We start from the raw sequence: 17,213 nt of genomic DNA on the forward strand, positions 1-17,213 counted from the left end.
CCTATAGTCAAACAGATGCATGGCTTTTCAAGAGCAAAAAGCCTTCTGTTATGTAAGTAGTAAAATGCATAAATTAATTTATAAATTGATAAAATAGCACATTTACTGGAAAAACAGTTTGTACAAGTCATAGGGTTATTAGGGGAAATGAATATAAAGCTTTTTAATGCTCTGAGACCAAAAGCCTAACACAAAGTGCTAGCACTTTCTAATAGTCGTCATTAGCATTTGGCTGGTATGATGCAGAGTCGAGGTTTAGCAGTAAATTATTCACATTGGTGCCATGCTGATGCGAACTTCCATTTGATCCAGGGTGCAGGATATTGACAAGTCTACGCAGAGATCTTGGTTTTAGGAAGGACTGAGAGAATCTAAAGGTTGCTGCCTGCTCTGGGTGTTGGGGATTAAACCATTTTTGTCAGTTAGCTTTACGCCTGCAGCTGTATTTGAGTGGTCTTGGGCCTTTAAAAGCTTGAAATGTGCTGGTAGGGGGGAACAGCTAGGATATTTTACTCTGTATTAATCTCTAACTGTGTGGATAGCTCATCAGTTCATCAAATGTTGATTAAAGTAACAAGGGAAAATAAATGCTTTATGTATAGAATAAAAAACAGATGGTAACTATAGAAGATTATCTGGAAAATAGACTGTATTAAATGCTTGTAAAATAGAAAAAAAAAAGAGCTGAAAACCTCACAGCAAGTTTGTAATAAATGCAGCAACAGCAGGCAGAGTCACATAATGGCTCTTATGTGGCCAACAATTAGTGTATTCCCAAGCCTGCTAGGGTGCCCAATGAGAGAGCTACTCTGCAGGGTAGAGTATCAGGGATCGATACACACAGCAGAGAGAAAACCATTAATTCTTATTAATAATGGATTAGCAAGTTATCATTTTCATGGGACAACACTTAGTGGGAATTTGTCTGATGGCATCAGCACTGGTTGTTTTAATGGAACGCTTCCATTAAGGCCTTTTCAGACCATTAGCAGGCAACTTGTTTGCAATTAATTCCATATAAAGCTGTCTTCCCAGCAAGTTATTTACCCCGACAGAGTCAACTACAATTCGGGCTGTTTGTTTAAACCAATAAACACAACGTTTTCTATCTATGCTTCTGTTTTATGGGTGAAGCTGAGGAAACACAGGGTTATTTTACATGGGAAATAGCAATTCTGCAAAGACCTTTAAAATATTACATGAAGAATATAGGGAAGTGTGGGTCTGTTTGCTCAGTGTACTCTAAGTTAGGATGATGAAGGGGCCTAATTTCATTGTTGTCAGATGTCAGTAAAAAAAAGTTATCTTAGCTTGGTATAAATCTTCAAAGGAGCTCATAACTTTGTTAAAACAGGAAAAAAAAACTCAGTGCTGCATCTCAAAATGTAATATCAGATCCCAAGGCAAAACTGGATGCAAATAAAAGGCTGTTTGTTGCCAGAAGTGACAGGCAAAAAGCAATTAGTTTCCCTGGAAGAAACTGTGTGTGTCAAGCTTTTTGACCTGCAGGCAGAAAATCCCCAGGTACCAATTGTTTCTTTGATATTTCAGAACCTTTTAGCAACACCAAAGCAATAATGCTTCATTTCTGTTTTTTTTTTTTTTTTTTATAAAAGTAAGCTAATCACAGACCTTCCCAACAAGTGCACATTGATATGTGTGAAAAACAATACTTTTAGCAGGTATAATTGTACTTTGTCTGTCAGTCCTGGCAAGTTCAAACTCTGGTCACACTCATTTCAAACCCTATTTAAATAATGCTGTGACTGTAACTTACTTTTTGGCAAGACTATAGGAAATATATATATATATATATATATATATATATATATATATATATATATATATATATATATATATATATATATATATATATATATATATATATATATATATATATATATATAATTTTTTTTTTTTTTAAATACATTCTTGATGCTACATCAGTATTTGCTTATGTCTGTTTTCACAGATCTGAGGCAAAGCTGTGAAAGGGGTTTTCTTCAAAAAATTTGTAATAAACTGTAGCATTATTTTATTTATTATCACAGCTCAACAGAATATGCCGTCATAAAAACTTCATAAAGGCATATCAGTTTAATTAATTAAAGACAGGATTATGTTTTCAAGTCTTACTTATGAGTAAATAAAACTCACTCTCCCCAAGAATCCAAATCTTTCACGCCATCATCCTCCAACTACTTCCGGTTTTCATCTTTTTATAAGGCAGAAAGGTCCAGCTGCAGATTTTATTGCTGTTTTGAGAAATTCTGATACAACTGAAAAATCATCTCCACAAAGCAAAAAAATTTTTTATCAAATAGGGTGATTTTTTCCCCAAATTGAAACGCTGCTGGTGACAAATAGCTGTTTCAGATGCTGTTTTTGCATACCTGCAACCTTTATAAATGGAAGGAAGGAAGGAAGGAAGGAAGGAAGGAAGGAAGGAAGGAAGGAAGGAAGGAAGGAAGGAAGGAAGGAAGGAAGGAAGGAAGGAAGGAAGGAAGGAAGGAAGGAAGGAAGGAAGGAAGGAAGGAAGGAAGGAAGGAAGGAAGGAAGGAAGGAAGGAAGGAAGGATTGATTCTAGGTACTTTTTCAATACTCAGTTTAATATTAAGTTAATATTAAATTCATCTCTCAATACAGCAAACAGGGATTTTTTTCTTTTAAGAAAGACAGAGCTTCATGAGAGTTCAAGCAATAGTGAAATCACAAGAGTAATGTGATTTATCTTTACCGAGATACTGTATTTAAAATGTTTAAACCTAGAGAGGAGAAAAGAAAAACATCAAACTTTCAATACCCCTGTGGACAGGCTTTCTATCAGGCCTTCCAGCTCAACCTGAATTATTCAAGACAGTGGAGAAGAAGGAGAAGTCTGAGTGCAATTACCCTTCACTCATCTCTTTCCAGTGTGAACAACATTACTGTAATGGCTTTCATCTTCTCAAGCTGATTATGAAACAGGAAGGCATCTCTCAAGTCTGCTCTCTTGCTTTTCATTGCCAGTGAAACAGGCCCAATGACATTTGAAAAAATAAAAAAAACACAAAGTGAACCTTTAATGCAATTGTTTCATACCAAAAATGACTAAAGTTTTGCCATCTACCTAAGGCTGGAAAGAAAGTAAATGTTACTGATATTCTATCACTTTCTCTGACTTCTTTTAATCCTCTACCTACCCCTTGAGACAAAGGAGAAAAGCTGAAACTTCATATACATCTACTTAAGCTTAAACTATTTCTGCCTCTATATTTTTATACCTCTGAAATAGAATCAGACAATCAATGGGTGCACGTATAAAGGCTTTGTGGGTTTCATAATGGCTGATGTGTTGTCTGCAGCACAATGTAGATGTAGAGAAACATCACTCCCTTTCTTCCATTAACAACCTCTAAACACATGCGGGCCTGACCTATAAGATGAGCTTGCTAATGTGTTGCATGGACCAAACAGCTCATTTACACAACCCGGGGGCAACATCACCACCCATGTTCACAGAGTTCACTTGGTGAAATTTGCTCATTTGCAATGAATGTCATATAAACAGATTTTTTTTTTTTTTTGACACGACGAAGGACGTCTGACTGTTTGAAGGCTTGTGTGGGTGTCAACCTGGGGACACATGCATGCAAAACAAAGCAGAAAGAGGGAAGTAGAGCATTGTGTATGCAGCTTGAATATATAATGACATATAGATGTCTTCAGGGTTTCCACGCTGCCTGGGAAAAAAATGTGCAACAATACATGTCTTCCAATGCTCATTCCCTTTGCAAATGTCCAAAGGTTTTATACCTAAATCTATCTCTCTTTGCATTCATCCATCAATGCAGGTGTTATGTTTAAAGCCTGGCCACTGGTGCAATATCTCATAGAATTTAAACTGCTTTTCTTATTTGAACTCAAAAATATGTGGAAAAGGAAATCTTAAGTTAAAGTCTGGAAAACTAACATTATAAAAGGACCATTGCATAGGAACCCAATATCTTTATGATGGAAATCCAAGTCAGTATCTAGTGTTTCTGTGGGAACTGAGGGTGATTTAGGACATCTTGGCTTAGACCCTTATATTAACACACCTATTGGGAAAAATGGTAATTGTGTTGAGTAATCATGTGAGTCATCAGTCTATGGGGGGTTCAGATGGTGATATGGCCACAAAATCTTTCATAAAATCAAATTTTTTATTGTTACCTCACAATTCACTAGCACAACCCCACTAACCTCATTATTTTGCCTGACTTTAATTGGCCCTCTCTTCAAGACCATAAAGACCCCCTACCTTTGTTCTAATCATCTCACCCATGAGGCCCAGGCGTCTTCAGAGATTCAACACTCCACTCACTGAGTGGGAGAGGAAATTAAATATGTAATGAAAAGAAAGGACAACAAGGATAATCCAGCTCACTTACCTACTTCCTCATTGCCACACTCTGAATAGCCATTTGGCCATGATTGCATACCGCAAAACAGTGATAAACAGGAAGAAAAAACAACCTAGGGGAAGTATAGATCCTGCTTTCAATGATGTAGTAACTATAAACACAGGATTGAATTGTCTCCCTCTCTTTCAAAGATCTGACATTTCCTATCATCCTGCGCCACAGCCAAGACCGTGCCACAGCAGAGAGTTTGGGTGACTGCCTCCAGCCCTGCGACTGAGCTCTCTAATTAAACTATTAATCTCACATCATTAACCTTCAATGGCACTTTCCTCCCTGAATTCTGACACTGCTGAAATGGCTCATGAAAATCTTCCCTTCAAATCTCTTCAATATTCCTACTTCATCTTCTCTGTTCTCATGCTTTAATATTTATTTTTTTCCCAGCTGTTTAGCTCTCCCTGTACTCAAGTTGCTCTCTTGGGTAGCTGTGGACCACAGATGTGAGCTAACTGCATTACTCTCCAACTGCCTCTCCAAGGTGGATATGGTTACTTTTAATTAAAAGAGAATCAATTGTTGTAGCTGTCAATGTTTGCACTGGGTGACCATATGGGCACTTAAAAATACAATCCAATTTGTAGGGCCCTCACCCAAGACCCCATCTGGCCACCTATCTCCTAAACCACTTTGGCAGTGCCATTACATCATTCTTTTGTCTGAGCATTGGAAACTACCACATCAATCTCCAAAGGTTAAGTCATCGGTACAAGTGGCAGTAAAGTAGGTTAGTGGGTATTAAAATATTTTCAATCAGCTTCAATTCCAAACAAAATATGTAGAAGCTTTTAGCCTGAACGTCCTATTAATTTGGGCTTTTCAATTAAGGGCCGCCGTGAAGCTTTTTTAATGACAAGCTTTTGGCAGTCAGCAACTTGCATATTTGACTTTTCATCTTGGCCCAGATTTGTGGAATGCATTTAACTTTGTGATTTTCCAGGCATAATTCTGGCTTTCAAGCATATACCACTGCAGAGTTTCTTCCCACACTAAAGCAAGGAGACTATAACAACTATAAAGCAGAGTGGTAATAGTGCCATGCCAAGAGCCTATGTCTCTACGACAGGCCGTTTTGACATTTATTAGAAGCGCCGTCCTCTCTATTGTTCCATATGTTGATCTCTAAAATAAGATTCTTCCTGATCAAGGCCAGAAATGTAAATATAGATATCCTTAATTACATTTTTGCCAGAAAAAAATTCCATTTCAGGCTGCCAAAAATGTAACTGTACTAGTTAGAATGTAATTAAATGTAATTTTTACTAGTAAAAATGTCATCACGTTTCCCATTCATGTTATTTCCAGATATCTAAAATGACATTCTTTCCATCTAAAATAAACATTCTTCCAATCTATAAAATGAATTCTTGTGAGGATGTATTCTATTTCAGATATCAAAAATGAATCTAACATTACAGATATCCAGAAATCCAATTCTTAACATCTAGAATATATTTCTACTAATAGAAAAATAAAGATATCAACTATTGATATATGATTAGTTAATTTGGATCATGTCTATCCAAAATGGAGTTCTAGATACTTAAAAGCATATTTTGACTAACATTGAACAAGGAAATGGGGCTCAGCTTTAACATAAAATAGGCAGGTTGACTAGTCACATTCTATTATTCTATTTTTTATAGAGAGCTCTAAAGCATTCTACCTAGTCACAATTGCAATGCTCCTAGTCAGAATTGTATTTTAGACATCACTAATTACATTTATACCAGTAGAAACTAAAGTTTAAGTACTCTGGAATGAAATTTGTACTAGTAAAAACTACATTTCAGATATCTACAAATCTTTAATAATATTCCTCCTATCGAAGATGAACATTTCAGATATCTGAAATGTAATTCTTACTAGGACAAATGATGTCACTTTTCCCCATTCATATGTATTGCGCCGTTACTTTCAGATATCCAACATGACATTACTCCTATCTAAAATAAACATTTTGGATGTCTAAAAATGAATTTCAGATATCTATAAATCTCAAATATCTGGATTACATATTCAGTCAAGCTAATAAATGTCAAAACAGCCTGCCATAACTTCCTCAACGTAACTTGCTGTTATTTGGGCCCTCCATGGTGGCTTTAGACTGAGAAACTTTTTAATATAGATAGATAAAATAGAAGGTACATTTTAGCTTTTTTCTTGATACTATATCTGTGTAAGATTTCCAAAAATAGAACGGTAGTTTCAGTACAATATTTTTTTTTGACAAAAATGGCTGCAAAGTGTATTTTCCTTTCTTAATTTCTAAAACTATGTTTAATTTTCTATTTAAGGATTAGGTTGTTCTTTAAATTTAAACATAAAAATATGAAGAAAATGTGCTGTCCTTTTAATTAATTTCATGTAGAAAGTCTTTCTCTACCTCTAGGTAATGTGCGCTCAAAATGGTCTGTTTGAAAAGCTTCCCCTGATGATGTCATAAAGGGAAATAAAATGTCCAGAGCAGCCTATAGCAGCCCATCGGTCAAGCTACAGCCTTAATCTAATGTATCATTCCATGCTCCTAGCCGCTATCTTTCCGAACTTTGACTGGCGGTCATGGTTGCCGGTTGTGGGGGCGTGGACTCTGGGAGGACAGGGAATTGAAAAACAAAAACAGCTCATCCAGAGGAGGGCTGAGTAAGGAGATTTTCGTTTAAGGCTGTCTGCCTAATCTGTAAGGAATTTTTCTGCACAAATGGCAAAAAGATGCTGCGATGGCCTCATTGTTAATATCTTTTATTTTCAAATGTAGCATAATATGGAACCTTTAATAAAAAAGACAGCATTAAGGGTTGCAGAAAGCATCATAATTCGTGTGGTGCATTTACACCGAATGCATTTTGTGCGTAAAAATTCTTTAACACAGATAATTGGATGCTAGAAAAAACACTGATCTAGATGATCTGATGCTCTGCACTCTGGTAGTTTATTCCCTCTGTTCTTTCATTTCAAACTAGAGCAGCCTAGCTTACTTTACTTTGATGAGAAGAAAAAGTAGTCCTAATATTTTTTACGCTAAAAAAAGTCCACCTCAAAACATCATCTGTGCAGGCAGTTCATCAACATTATGATCCTACTAAAAGATTCAGTTGTTGTTCTGAGCGGCAGATCCCCCAGATACCAGGAGGTGACAGCGCTGGGCGTTCCCCAGTGAAAGCTCTCTGAAGCCGGATAGGCTGTTGGGGATTTCCCGCTACATTCGGAGCAGCTGGAAGTGACATGTTTTTAAGGTTTGTGGTAAAAAAAAAACTAGAATATAGAATGTAATAATTTTCTTTGGCAGGTTTAACATTTGTAGGTGATTTAGGTATTCATAAACTGTTTCGTCATAGTTCATAAAAAATGTTTTAGTGCAGTAAGAATTATCACAGCTCGCTCTCTTACAATCCTTTCTCCCTGCTTTTTTAAAACCTGTGGAGTTCAACCCCTTTATAATTATTTCTTTTTCATATAGGGACAACTCTGCAGAAGCGATCACGGCTTGCATATAGTATCTGTTTTTACCGCAAAACTCCCTAATTAGCTTTTTAAAATCAGTTGACACTATGCGTAAAGCTGAAAAGGTTCTGATTTCTAAACTCCAGCGTTGAAAGCTGGGAAGCTCCGAAACTGGTACGGCCAGATGCTCGGATGCGGCGTTACCCATGCTCACACGCGCTGCAGGACCTCTCAGTGCTGCTTGACGCCGTCCACCACAGACTTTGTATGTCAATCTTAAGCTTTGATGCCCAGGACACGTTAGGTGTGAAGGCACCTTAAGACTAACAAAGATATATTTGTCTAAGAATATTACTCGAGATGTAAATTCATACTTGAAGGGGACATTTGAGGACAAGAAAAACACATACTAAGTTCAAACATGGGTACCCTATAACAGTTTTTTTTTTAATCCTATACATTAAGAGATGCATTTAATTAACATCCCACCCTCTAAGAGCTAAAATAATCACTAAAAGTCTAAAATTGATGTGATACACATGGTGATACTGAATCTAATTATAAAACTGTCAAAAAACACCAGTAAAAACCACTTTTTTATGATATAGTCATTTTGACAATAATGGAAAAAAACAAACCAACTAGCCAGTTTAAATTGGCAATAACATGCTGTAACTTTGCCATGGAAAATCAAGAATAATAAACAAAACAATAAAAAAGTCACACCATGGAACAGTGACTTGATAAAAAAAAAAAAAGTGATTAAACTTGAGTTAATCATTGAGCCGCTATAATCCTCCATCAGACTAGGCTGGTCTACTGGCACCTCAATGAAAAGCTAACCCAGATTAGAACCTGTGAGGAACCACAGGAGACACATACATCAAAAGCTGATTAAAGCCGAGGAAATAAGTCAGAATGACAGCGCCACAGAAAGATAACCATTATGTTTAAGGGCTGAGTATCTGTGACTTTGAGGCTGACCTTGTGGGGCTGGTGCCCTATTGTGTACCAGGAGGCCACATAGAGACCGACTGATCTCCCTTGGGATCAATGAGACGTTTGAGATCAGCACTCAGAATAATCACACCGTTTTTTTTGCTGCTCAGCAGTGACATGAAATGAATTATCTCACAAAGCCATAACACTAATAGGGCTCACAGACGGCACTTTTTTATAAACAAACAGTGATATAGAAAATAAGGCTGTTTGCCTACCTACAGATCTTTTCAGTTTCTTTTATGCATATATTTGCGATAACCCAAATAAAATAACTGTAATTTTAAATTTCTCCCTTTGTTTCTCTTAAGTTTATTTAAATTTAGGCACAGAGATACCATAACATGCTAATTTTTTAGATATGTTGCCAAATCCATGCTCTCAGGTCCTGTTCTTTCTTTATTGTAGATTAAGTAATATGACCAAACGATTTGTTCTTAATGTGGGAAAAAAACGCTTCATCACATTTAAAACATAATTTTAATGTGAAAAATTCCTTTCCATGAAGTAAAATGTTGGTTTGTGGTGGGGAGGTGGCAGAGTTAGATCAAAAACTACCTTTTAAATGTCTATCATGTCTGAAAGAGAATGACTCTTCAACCATAAAGAACAAGATAACATGTCGTCTTCCGGTGGTTTGCCTTTTCAAAAGGGTGGGGTTGTGGGGGGGAACCAGACTTAGCCTGTGTAATGAGAAACTTGCCAGGCACCTCGGCCATAATATCTGTCTACAGTCTGCTCTGTAATACAGCAGATCCAAACCAGAAATATCAAGCTTGCATAACTAAGTTCCATACAAATTAAAGACAGCAAACGCACACAACCCTGTGATTAGCGGTAGGTGTTATTTTTGACCCCCCCAGCTGTCTTATCTTAATTCTATGTGTTTTTTGCTTTACAGGGTGGATAATTGCAGCTCTGGACCTCTTGCTGTGAGTGCTCACACTAAACATAAATAAACCCAGGACCATCGACAATTTTTATGACTGAACCTCCTTTTCTCGCACCCTCTTTTCAAGTAGAACTGTCTGGATGTATGCCTAGTAAACATACATCTATACATATGTGAGCTGAACTGTGGCCTTCGAGTATCATTTTCTGTTTTTTTAAAACATGAATGATACAAATTCTGAATTTAGAGTCTAACTCCAAAAGGGGGCACAAAGCAGAAGATAAAAAAACAGTGCTGGCTGTGCAGCCCAAAAATCCCCAGTGAAGCTTGTTCAAACGATAAATGGATGCAATAAAGGCAGCTACTCACTAGAGGTAAAATATTTGCAATCCAGCATTTTGTGCTCATAATTCACCTTTTTATGTATCTAACTGCAAAACAGAGATTAGAAACTGCACAAAAGCAACACACTTGAACAATAATCAAGGCCTCTCTCTAACTCTGTAGTAAGCTTTTTTTTAAATCAACAGATTTAAATAACATCTTAACACTGTCATTGACAATGATAAGAGAATTTTGTCTGAAAACTTCATGCCACTTAGTTAAGTTTTATTTGTTAGTTTAGAGACAATACTGACCAAAGAAAATCACAGCAATGGGACAGTAGGCAAAATATTCAACATATACATAAAAAAAGTTTTTTCCAGCTCTAATTTGTCTGATAAAAAGCAGCATGTTACTACACTGCAAAAACGATCTAGAAATAACTAAAAAATGTCTTAAATTAAGTGTATTCACCCTTAATTTGAGTAGGTAAATGAGATAGTTTGCCAATGGAATGAGTAATTTTATTCTTAAAATAAGATAATTAGATAATATGCACTTGAAATAAGACAATGCAATTGTGTTTTCTTATTTTAAGTGTAAATTGTCTTGTTCCATTGGCAAAATGTCCTTTTACCTCCTTAATTCAAGAACAAATGCACTTATTTGAAGAAAAATGACTTTTCTAGATTTAGATTTTTTGCAGTGTATGATATAGTAGTTCATTTAACTGTAGGATGTAGCAGTTTGGCGTGTCGATATGTTTATCCCAGTTGTATTAGCACCTTCATTTACCGCTATAATGCAACTCAAGAGGAGAAGCTGATTTCTGTATTTGCAGATCAAACTATCTCAATGTTTTCTGATCCAAAATGTTTTTTCTCTGAAACATCTAATGCCATTGTAGTGCTCAAGGTGACAGAAGCTTATATGATCAAACCACATAGAAACTGGCAGTTCTACAAACAAATGTTTTTTTTCCCATTTTTTAATCTTCAACTTTATCTATAGGGATAAACTGGTTGGAGATGGATGATATCAAATACTCACTATATAATAAATAAGTCGTTTTCCAGAGAAAAATAAAGGGGTGGGTGTCTTTTGAAAACTAAAAACTTGTATATATCTTGACCCAAGCTTGTTCCAGTTCAATTTTATATTTGACTAGGAATCCACAATATATGGTTTTTTACTTAACTAATAACAAATTTGTTCAAATATAATGCCCTAATGTGGTGTGTTGGATATAAGCAGAAGAAAAGGCAAATTCACAGAACTACAAAAAAAATGTCAGCACTGCAAAAATTTCTTCTCAAGGTCAAACTCTTGGCGAAACAATTGAAAAGATGACACACCACAAGAACAGGGCCTGGAGAAACAAAAGGCAAAGGCTACGAAAAAAAAGCAAATCCTCTTTGATGCACGTCTGAGAGGACAGATCAGCCGCCGTGGTCAGACTGAGACAGAGGGGTGTCGGGGCATAATTGAATTACAGTGACCCAATGACAGCACTGTAGGTGAGGTCATGTGGTGAATTAATTCTGTTCCTGACCTTCTTTATGGTGGGGGAGCTGCCCCCAGATCTCCAAAGGGTCCAGCAGGACAGACAGATCTCTCTGAATGTCTTTTTCCAGCCAAAACTGTCACTCAAACACACAGCAAGGCACAAAGATAGATTGATCTCAACTGCCACCTCTTCATATTTTAAGTTCAGGTGCCAGTGCTCTACCTATGCATGCATCAAACAATCCTTGTCTGTTTTCTGAAATCCCTTTGAAATCTGAAAGCAGAATAAAAGTCCCTCGTGCTTTTCCACTGTAAGGAAGCTGATGCAGGATGTCCCATGTGAAGGAGGTTACTTACTGTCTGCCAGAGAGGAGATCACCTTGGAGCCGAGCAGAAACAGCAGCAGCAACGCCCCTCTGTGCAGGAGGGGCCCTGCCAGGTGAATGCTAACCGCCATGCTCCTAGATGGCACTGCTCCCTCCTCAGTCCCCGCTGCTAGATGCGTCCCACTCTGACAGGATCAAAGACTAACACCTGAGAGAGCAAAGAAATGCAGAGCAGACATTAGTATTCAAACTCGCTGCATTTGCATAGATTTCAATGAGCAGCATAACACAGCTAGGCAGATATATCAAAAGCAAGTCGCTGAGCAGAACCAAACAGGAAAGGATTTAAGTATACATGTTTTAACAAAAAAAACAAACAGCAGCATACAACACTGGAGATCTTTGTTCGCGATCAACAAGGCATCGCATCCCCAAAACAAATCCTGCTTCAGGCAAGGGACAAAACAAGTAAAGTGAATATAAATACATAACAAGAGGCAGCGAGGCAGAACAACTTTACAAATGGAAAATGAAACACAAGATTCAAATGGAGAGGAAGAGGCTGGATCAGTTTCCTTCAGCCACCTTCCGTCTTAAAGCAGGGTTCAGTTAAAAACCCAAAGGACCTCCTAAAGACCAGTCCCAGGGGTCTACAGCCTTCCTAATGTCTCCCATTAGAGAAATTGAAATGGAACCATCCAGATGGTCTCAAATCTCACAGAGTGCAATGATCTCACTGAGTGATAACATGAGTTCATAAATAAACTTATAATACAATGGTTTTAGCCAAATTCATCCCTTTGCTAAATTTTGTACGCCTTTTGTATCTTCTAACAGGTTCCTTTCTACTTCCATCTCACACCTGTCAGTTAATAGTATCACACGCCTTTATGTACAATCAAAAAAGAACCTTTTCACACCACAGAAGCCCAGAAAAGGGTTCCTACAGCATAAGGCAAGTTAAATTCAAGACTTTTTAAGAGTTTTTAATGCCACTTGAAATAAAAATTTAAGACCAAATTCACAAGAAACACAAGAAAAATCCGCTTGCGACACCTTAACCCAATGGTTTATTTTAACATAAACCACTGCACTAATGTTTCAAATTTTGAAAAGCTTCCCATACAGGAAGAAAGCTAAAAGCACACAAATGACAGATATATTTTAACAAATATTTCACTGAATTCACAAACTTTGTTTTAGCAGGGAACAAAACAAATCAGTTTTAAAGCCACAAAATAACCAGTGCTAAGTCTTTTTTGCAGCTATTTTTTTTTTGTATCGTTTTCTTAGTATGTTTCATTTGTGGAGCCGTTGCAGAGACAAGGGTGGAATAAAACCGAGAAATACCGGCTGTTTCTCAGTAACTCGATTTTTACGATTTGTGTTTCGTGCTTCGCCTGTGACTCCACTGCCTTAATTCCCATCGTTCCCAGCTTGAATGACTTCTTGCATAAAAATCCACCAAGCCTCATGTATGTTCCCTGGTACTGGTTTTAGCCATGGAGAAAACTCTTGACTGGATAGCCAATTTTCGTTACATTTACACATGCTCAAATTTTCCAGACAAAAAGTTAATGGTGAATCTCCCAAATGTCCCGGACGCAACAACGCTTTTATTGGTTCCGCTATCGGGACAGAACCAATAATGGCGAGCCGATATTTTTTTTAAATAATAATAAAAAAAAAACCATTGTCAATTTTAACGTTTTATTTAGATTACAAAAAAAATCGTAATAAAAGCAATCCTATTTATGATGTTTTAAAAATTAAGGCCAACGAAAGACTGATTTAAGACATTTTAATACCAATTAAGGCCTTAGTTTTATTTTGAAGAATTTAATTCCTTTTAAGACTTTTTAAGGACCTGCAGGAACCCTGCAGAAGATATAGTAATTAGTCTTGTGCCGATGCCATTTTTTAGCTTCGATAACATTATCCATTACCTGGCTGTGCAGTATCGGCCGATTTCGATACCATCTGTTTGACATTGATGTGTGTGTGTATATATGAAAAACTTCATACTACTTGGATGTAAAATAATTGCCATCATGGCTTTGTCAAGCTGCTGTCTACCTTTGTGAAGCAAGAGAAAGACTAATACAAAGTAAATCCAAGAGAATCATTTATATAATCATTTGTTTTTGTTTTGATCCTCACCGGACTCAGAAAATACTTCAGTTATCCCTGGTTTACTGATAAAAACTCTAAATGACATCCTGCTGGAGTCAAACAGCATAAGCACAATACTATACATGCTAAGTAGACTTAGACAGATTTGTCATTTTGTATATACAAGTGTATACAATTTTGTTTAAAACAGCTCTAGACAATTTCTTTTTTTAGTGCAGGCTTAAAAACAGTAATAAATACAAAAAAAAAACATATTTTTTATTTTATTTTTTTCAAATAAAATAACTCATTTCACACAACTTTCAGCAGTCTAATAGCGGTGGGGGAAAAACTGTTCTGGAGTCTCTTCCCAGAGGGCAGCAGGGAGAACAGTCCATGGTGGGGGTGTGAGGGGTCATTTATGATGTTAGTAGATAATAGAACAACTGAAATATGGGTTTATGCAGAGTTCCCTAGAGGGTGCTAATGGGGTTTTAACAAGAAATGTCTGGTAATAGCAAGAACTGTTTTATACAAGAAAAGGTCAAGATAAAAAAAAAAAGGTGTAAAGGAGCAGCCCCTAATGGGGGCGAGTGCTACCATTGGTTGGTCACAAGTAGATATACCGTAAGCATACCACAATTTTAAAAAAGTAAAAAAAAGTAATACTGCAACTTTAAACTGTACAGGGTTAACATTTTCTGACAATGTGCAAATATCTTTAAGTTGGTAAAATAGCGTTAAGACAGAGCATGCTAAAAGTCTCCATTGCTAATTGAATGTTAATTGTAGTTGACTGAAAATGTAAAAACCTTATAGTAGCCTTGAGCCGGAACCATTCCTGGTGTTTAAACAATACATTTTTTCACAATAATCTCTTACATGACTTTGTTGGTCTTGTTACTAAATTATTAAAAGATAATCTAGGGGTGATGGGTGACGCTCCTTCATTTCTCAACTCATGACCATCTGAGTTTTCCAGAAAGAAGGAATGCCAAACTATTCTTTCTTATATATAATGAGAATTGTAACGACCCTCTTTGTGCAGGCTGACTGACAGAGGAGCAGAGGAACGTGTGGGAAGGGAAAGTACTGCCTAACTCTACCATTCATACAGCAACAAAAACTTAGGAAAGTCCATTCTCTCTTGTATCTAATTCAAAGGACTTATGGGAAATTTAGCCAAATGAATTATATTCAGAAATAAATCTTTGGCCTGGATTTTTTGTCAGAAAGTTAAAGTTTTTTTAATGACTAAGATTTGTTGGAAATTATGGCACACTAGTACCTAACTGCCCACCGAGCAAACACTGGTTGAAAAGACATTGAAAAGACGACATAATTTACATCCAAACAACATCTAAATTTGGTAAAAGAGCAAAAGTTGAAAAGTAGTAAAATGAAAACTGGGTTTTCAGCGTCTATTTAACATCTGTTATTGTTATGGGAAAAAGTCAGAGCAACTAAACGCAGCCCAATGTTCAACAACTATTTCTGGTCTAAATCCAGACTATCAAGGACCAGATTTAGCCGAAAAACCAAAGTCTAAATGGCATCTGCTGCTGAAATTAGAGGCCTCTATATCAGCCATAAAGGTCTGGCTGTTAAATAAGTTCTTAGCACAGACAAGAGAGACTTAACGGTAATCGGTTCTCTGGAATGGTTACACTCATCTCCAAACCTAATCCTAAAGTTTGACAACTATGTTGTAAAATCTATGGTTACCGTTAAGAACCTAGGAGTGTATTTTGATCCTGTGCTTACTTCTGAAAGCCTCATTTACAGGTGGTGACTAAGACCTTTTATCATCTCAGAAAAAAAAGCTAAAGCCTGTTTTGTCCTATTCGAGGTGACTTCAAGATCCAAGGCTTTAAATGGTCTTGCACCATCTTACCTCTTGGACCTTCTGCACATATATCTGTACTCACGTGCTTAGATTTCAAGGCACTTGCCTTTTCACAATCTCTAAAAACAAACAAACAAAAAAATTTGTGCAGGGGCGCCTTGTTTTTTCGTCCCCCTTTCCTGTGTATCCACCTTCCTTTGGACATCAGGCTGTCAGGTTCTGTGGATGTTACTAAAGCTAAGGTGATGACCCACTTGTTCATCCTTGTTCGTCCTTAATTCTACCTTATATTTGTTGTTTTAATCTGTATTTTTTAAGATGCCTCTTATCTCCTAGTACTGTTCAGCGTTTTGCATGAAGGCGCTTTAAACATTAAGTTCTTTTTATGGTTTAAAAAAAGAGAAATAACTAGATATTTGACCACTAATGTTTTATCTTTAAAGGGAATCAAATTTATTCTCAAACACTAAATTAACTAAGATAGGACCCTCCAGTTTAACTGTCTGTTACCATGATAAACAAAGTAAAGCAATCCTTTTGAAATGAGTTATCTACACCTCTAATGCCCACACTCTTGCCTGCAGCCACTTCTCACAAGTAGCTGCTGTATAATAATGTAAAGATCACAGCACAGCCAGAATAGAAGTCTCTTTAAATGGATTTAAAGCTGCCTGTCAAACCAATTTCAATAAAAAGGTAACCTAAAATGTATTAAAAAAAAAAAACTCTTTGATATCTTAAAACTTCAAACCTTACTTCCCTCTTCAGAAAAGGAATGAAAAACACTTTATATCTTTAGAAGAAGAAAAAAACTGTTCAACTTGAATATCTTGAGGCTTGCTGGGTGGCCAGTCAGCTTTATTCTATTCAGTTCAGTTAAATAAGTTAGAGTGTCAGGAGTATAATGCCTCCAGTATCTTGTAAAGAGAAAAAAAAACATTCCTCAGCCTGTGGAGGTCATTACTCATTTGGCTCCTTCAATGCTGGTAAGAAACAGAAAAATGCACACAACAGGCCACATCTCCAACGATGACCCCCCCTCTTTGTTAAACATTCACTGACGCAGGTAGTCTAGCAATAGCCTTTATCTTTTTTTCACTCATGCCACTTTTTAACCTATTTTCTCAAGGTAGTGGGGCAAAACCAAAGGCATGAATTATGGTTAGACAATAAGACAAAATGCAGCATATGAAATCAGCTGGTGCCTGACATCAACAGCCAACTCTACATCCTCTGCACAGGTATTCGCCTCAAGGCCTCACAGTCTGGTAGACCTATATCCGATTCCAAAAACAACTTGCATCTAAGGAATCTGAAGACGT

At 36.7% G+C, this 17,213-nt stretch overlaps 1 protein-coding gene across 25 annotated transcripts in view; it reads right to left on the bottom strand.

The window, feature by feature from the left end:
- Positions 1–17,213, bottom strand: part of LOC119785202 (receptor-type tyrosine-protein phosphatase F-like) — a 271,065-nt gene that overhangs the window by 147,907 nt on the left and 105,945 nt on the right. For all 25 annotated transcript variants that reach the window (XM_038287677.1, XM_038287674.1, XM_038287678.1 and 22 more), the window contains one exon: positions 11,965–12,141. In XM_038287677.1, the coding sequence (XP_038143605.1) occupies positions 11,965–12,064 (100 nt within the window). In that variant the 5' untranslated portion in view covers positions 12,065–12,141. The remainder of the gene's footprint in view (positions 1–11,964; positions 12,142–17,213) is intronic.

The sequence above is a fragment of the Cyprinodon tularosa genome, unplaced genomic scaffold (assembly GCF_016077235.1).
Source record: "Cyprinodon tularosa strain WSP-4 unplaced genomic scaffold, ASM1607723v1 ctg243, whole genome shotgun sequence".
Classification (NCBI taxonomy): domain Eukaryota; kingdom Metazoa; phylum Chordata; class Actinopteri; order Cyprinodontiformes; family Cyprinodontidae; genus Cyprinodon; species Cyprinodon tularosa.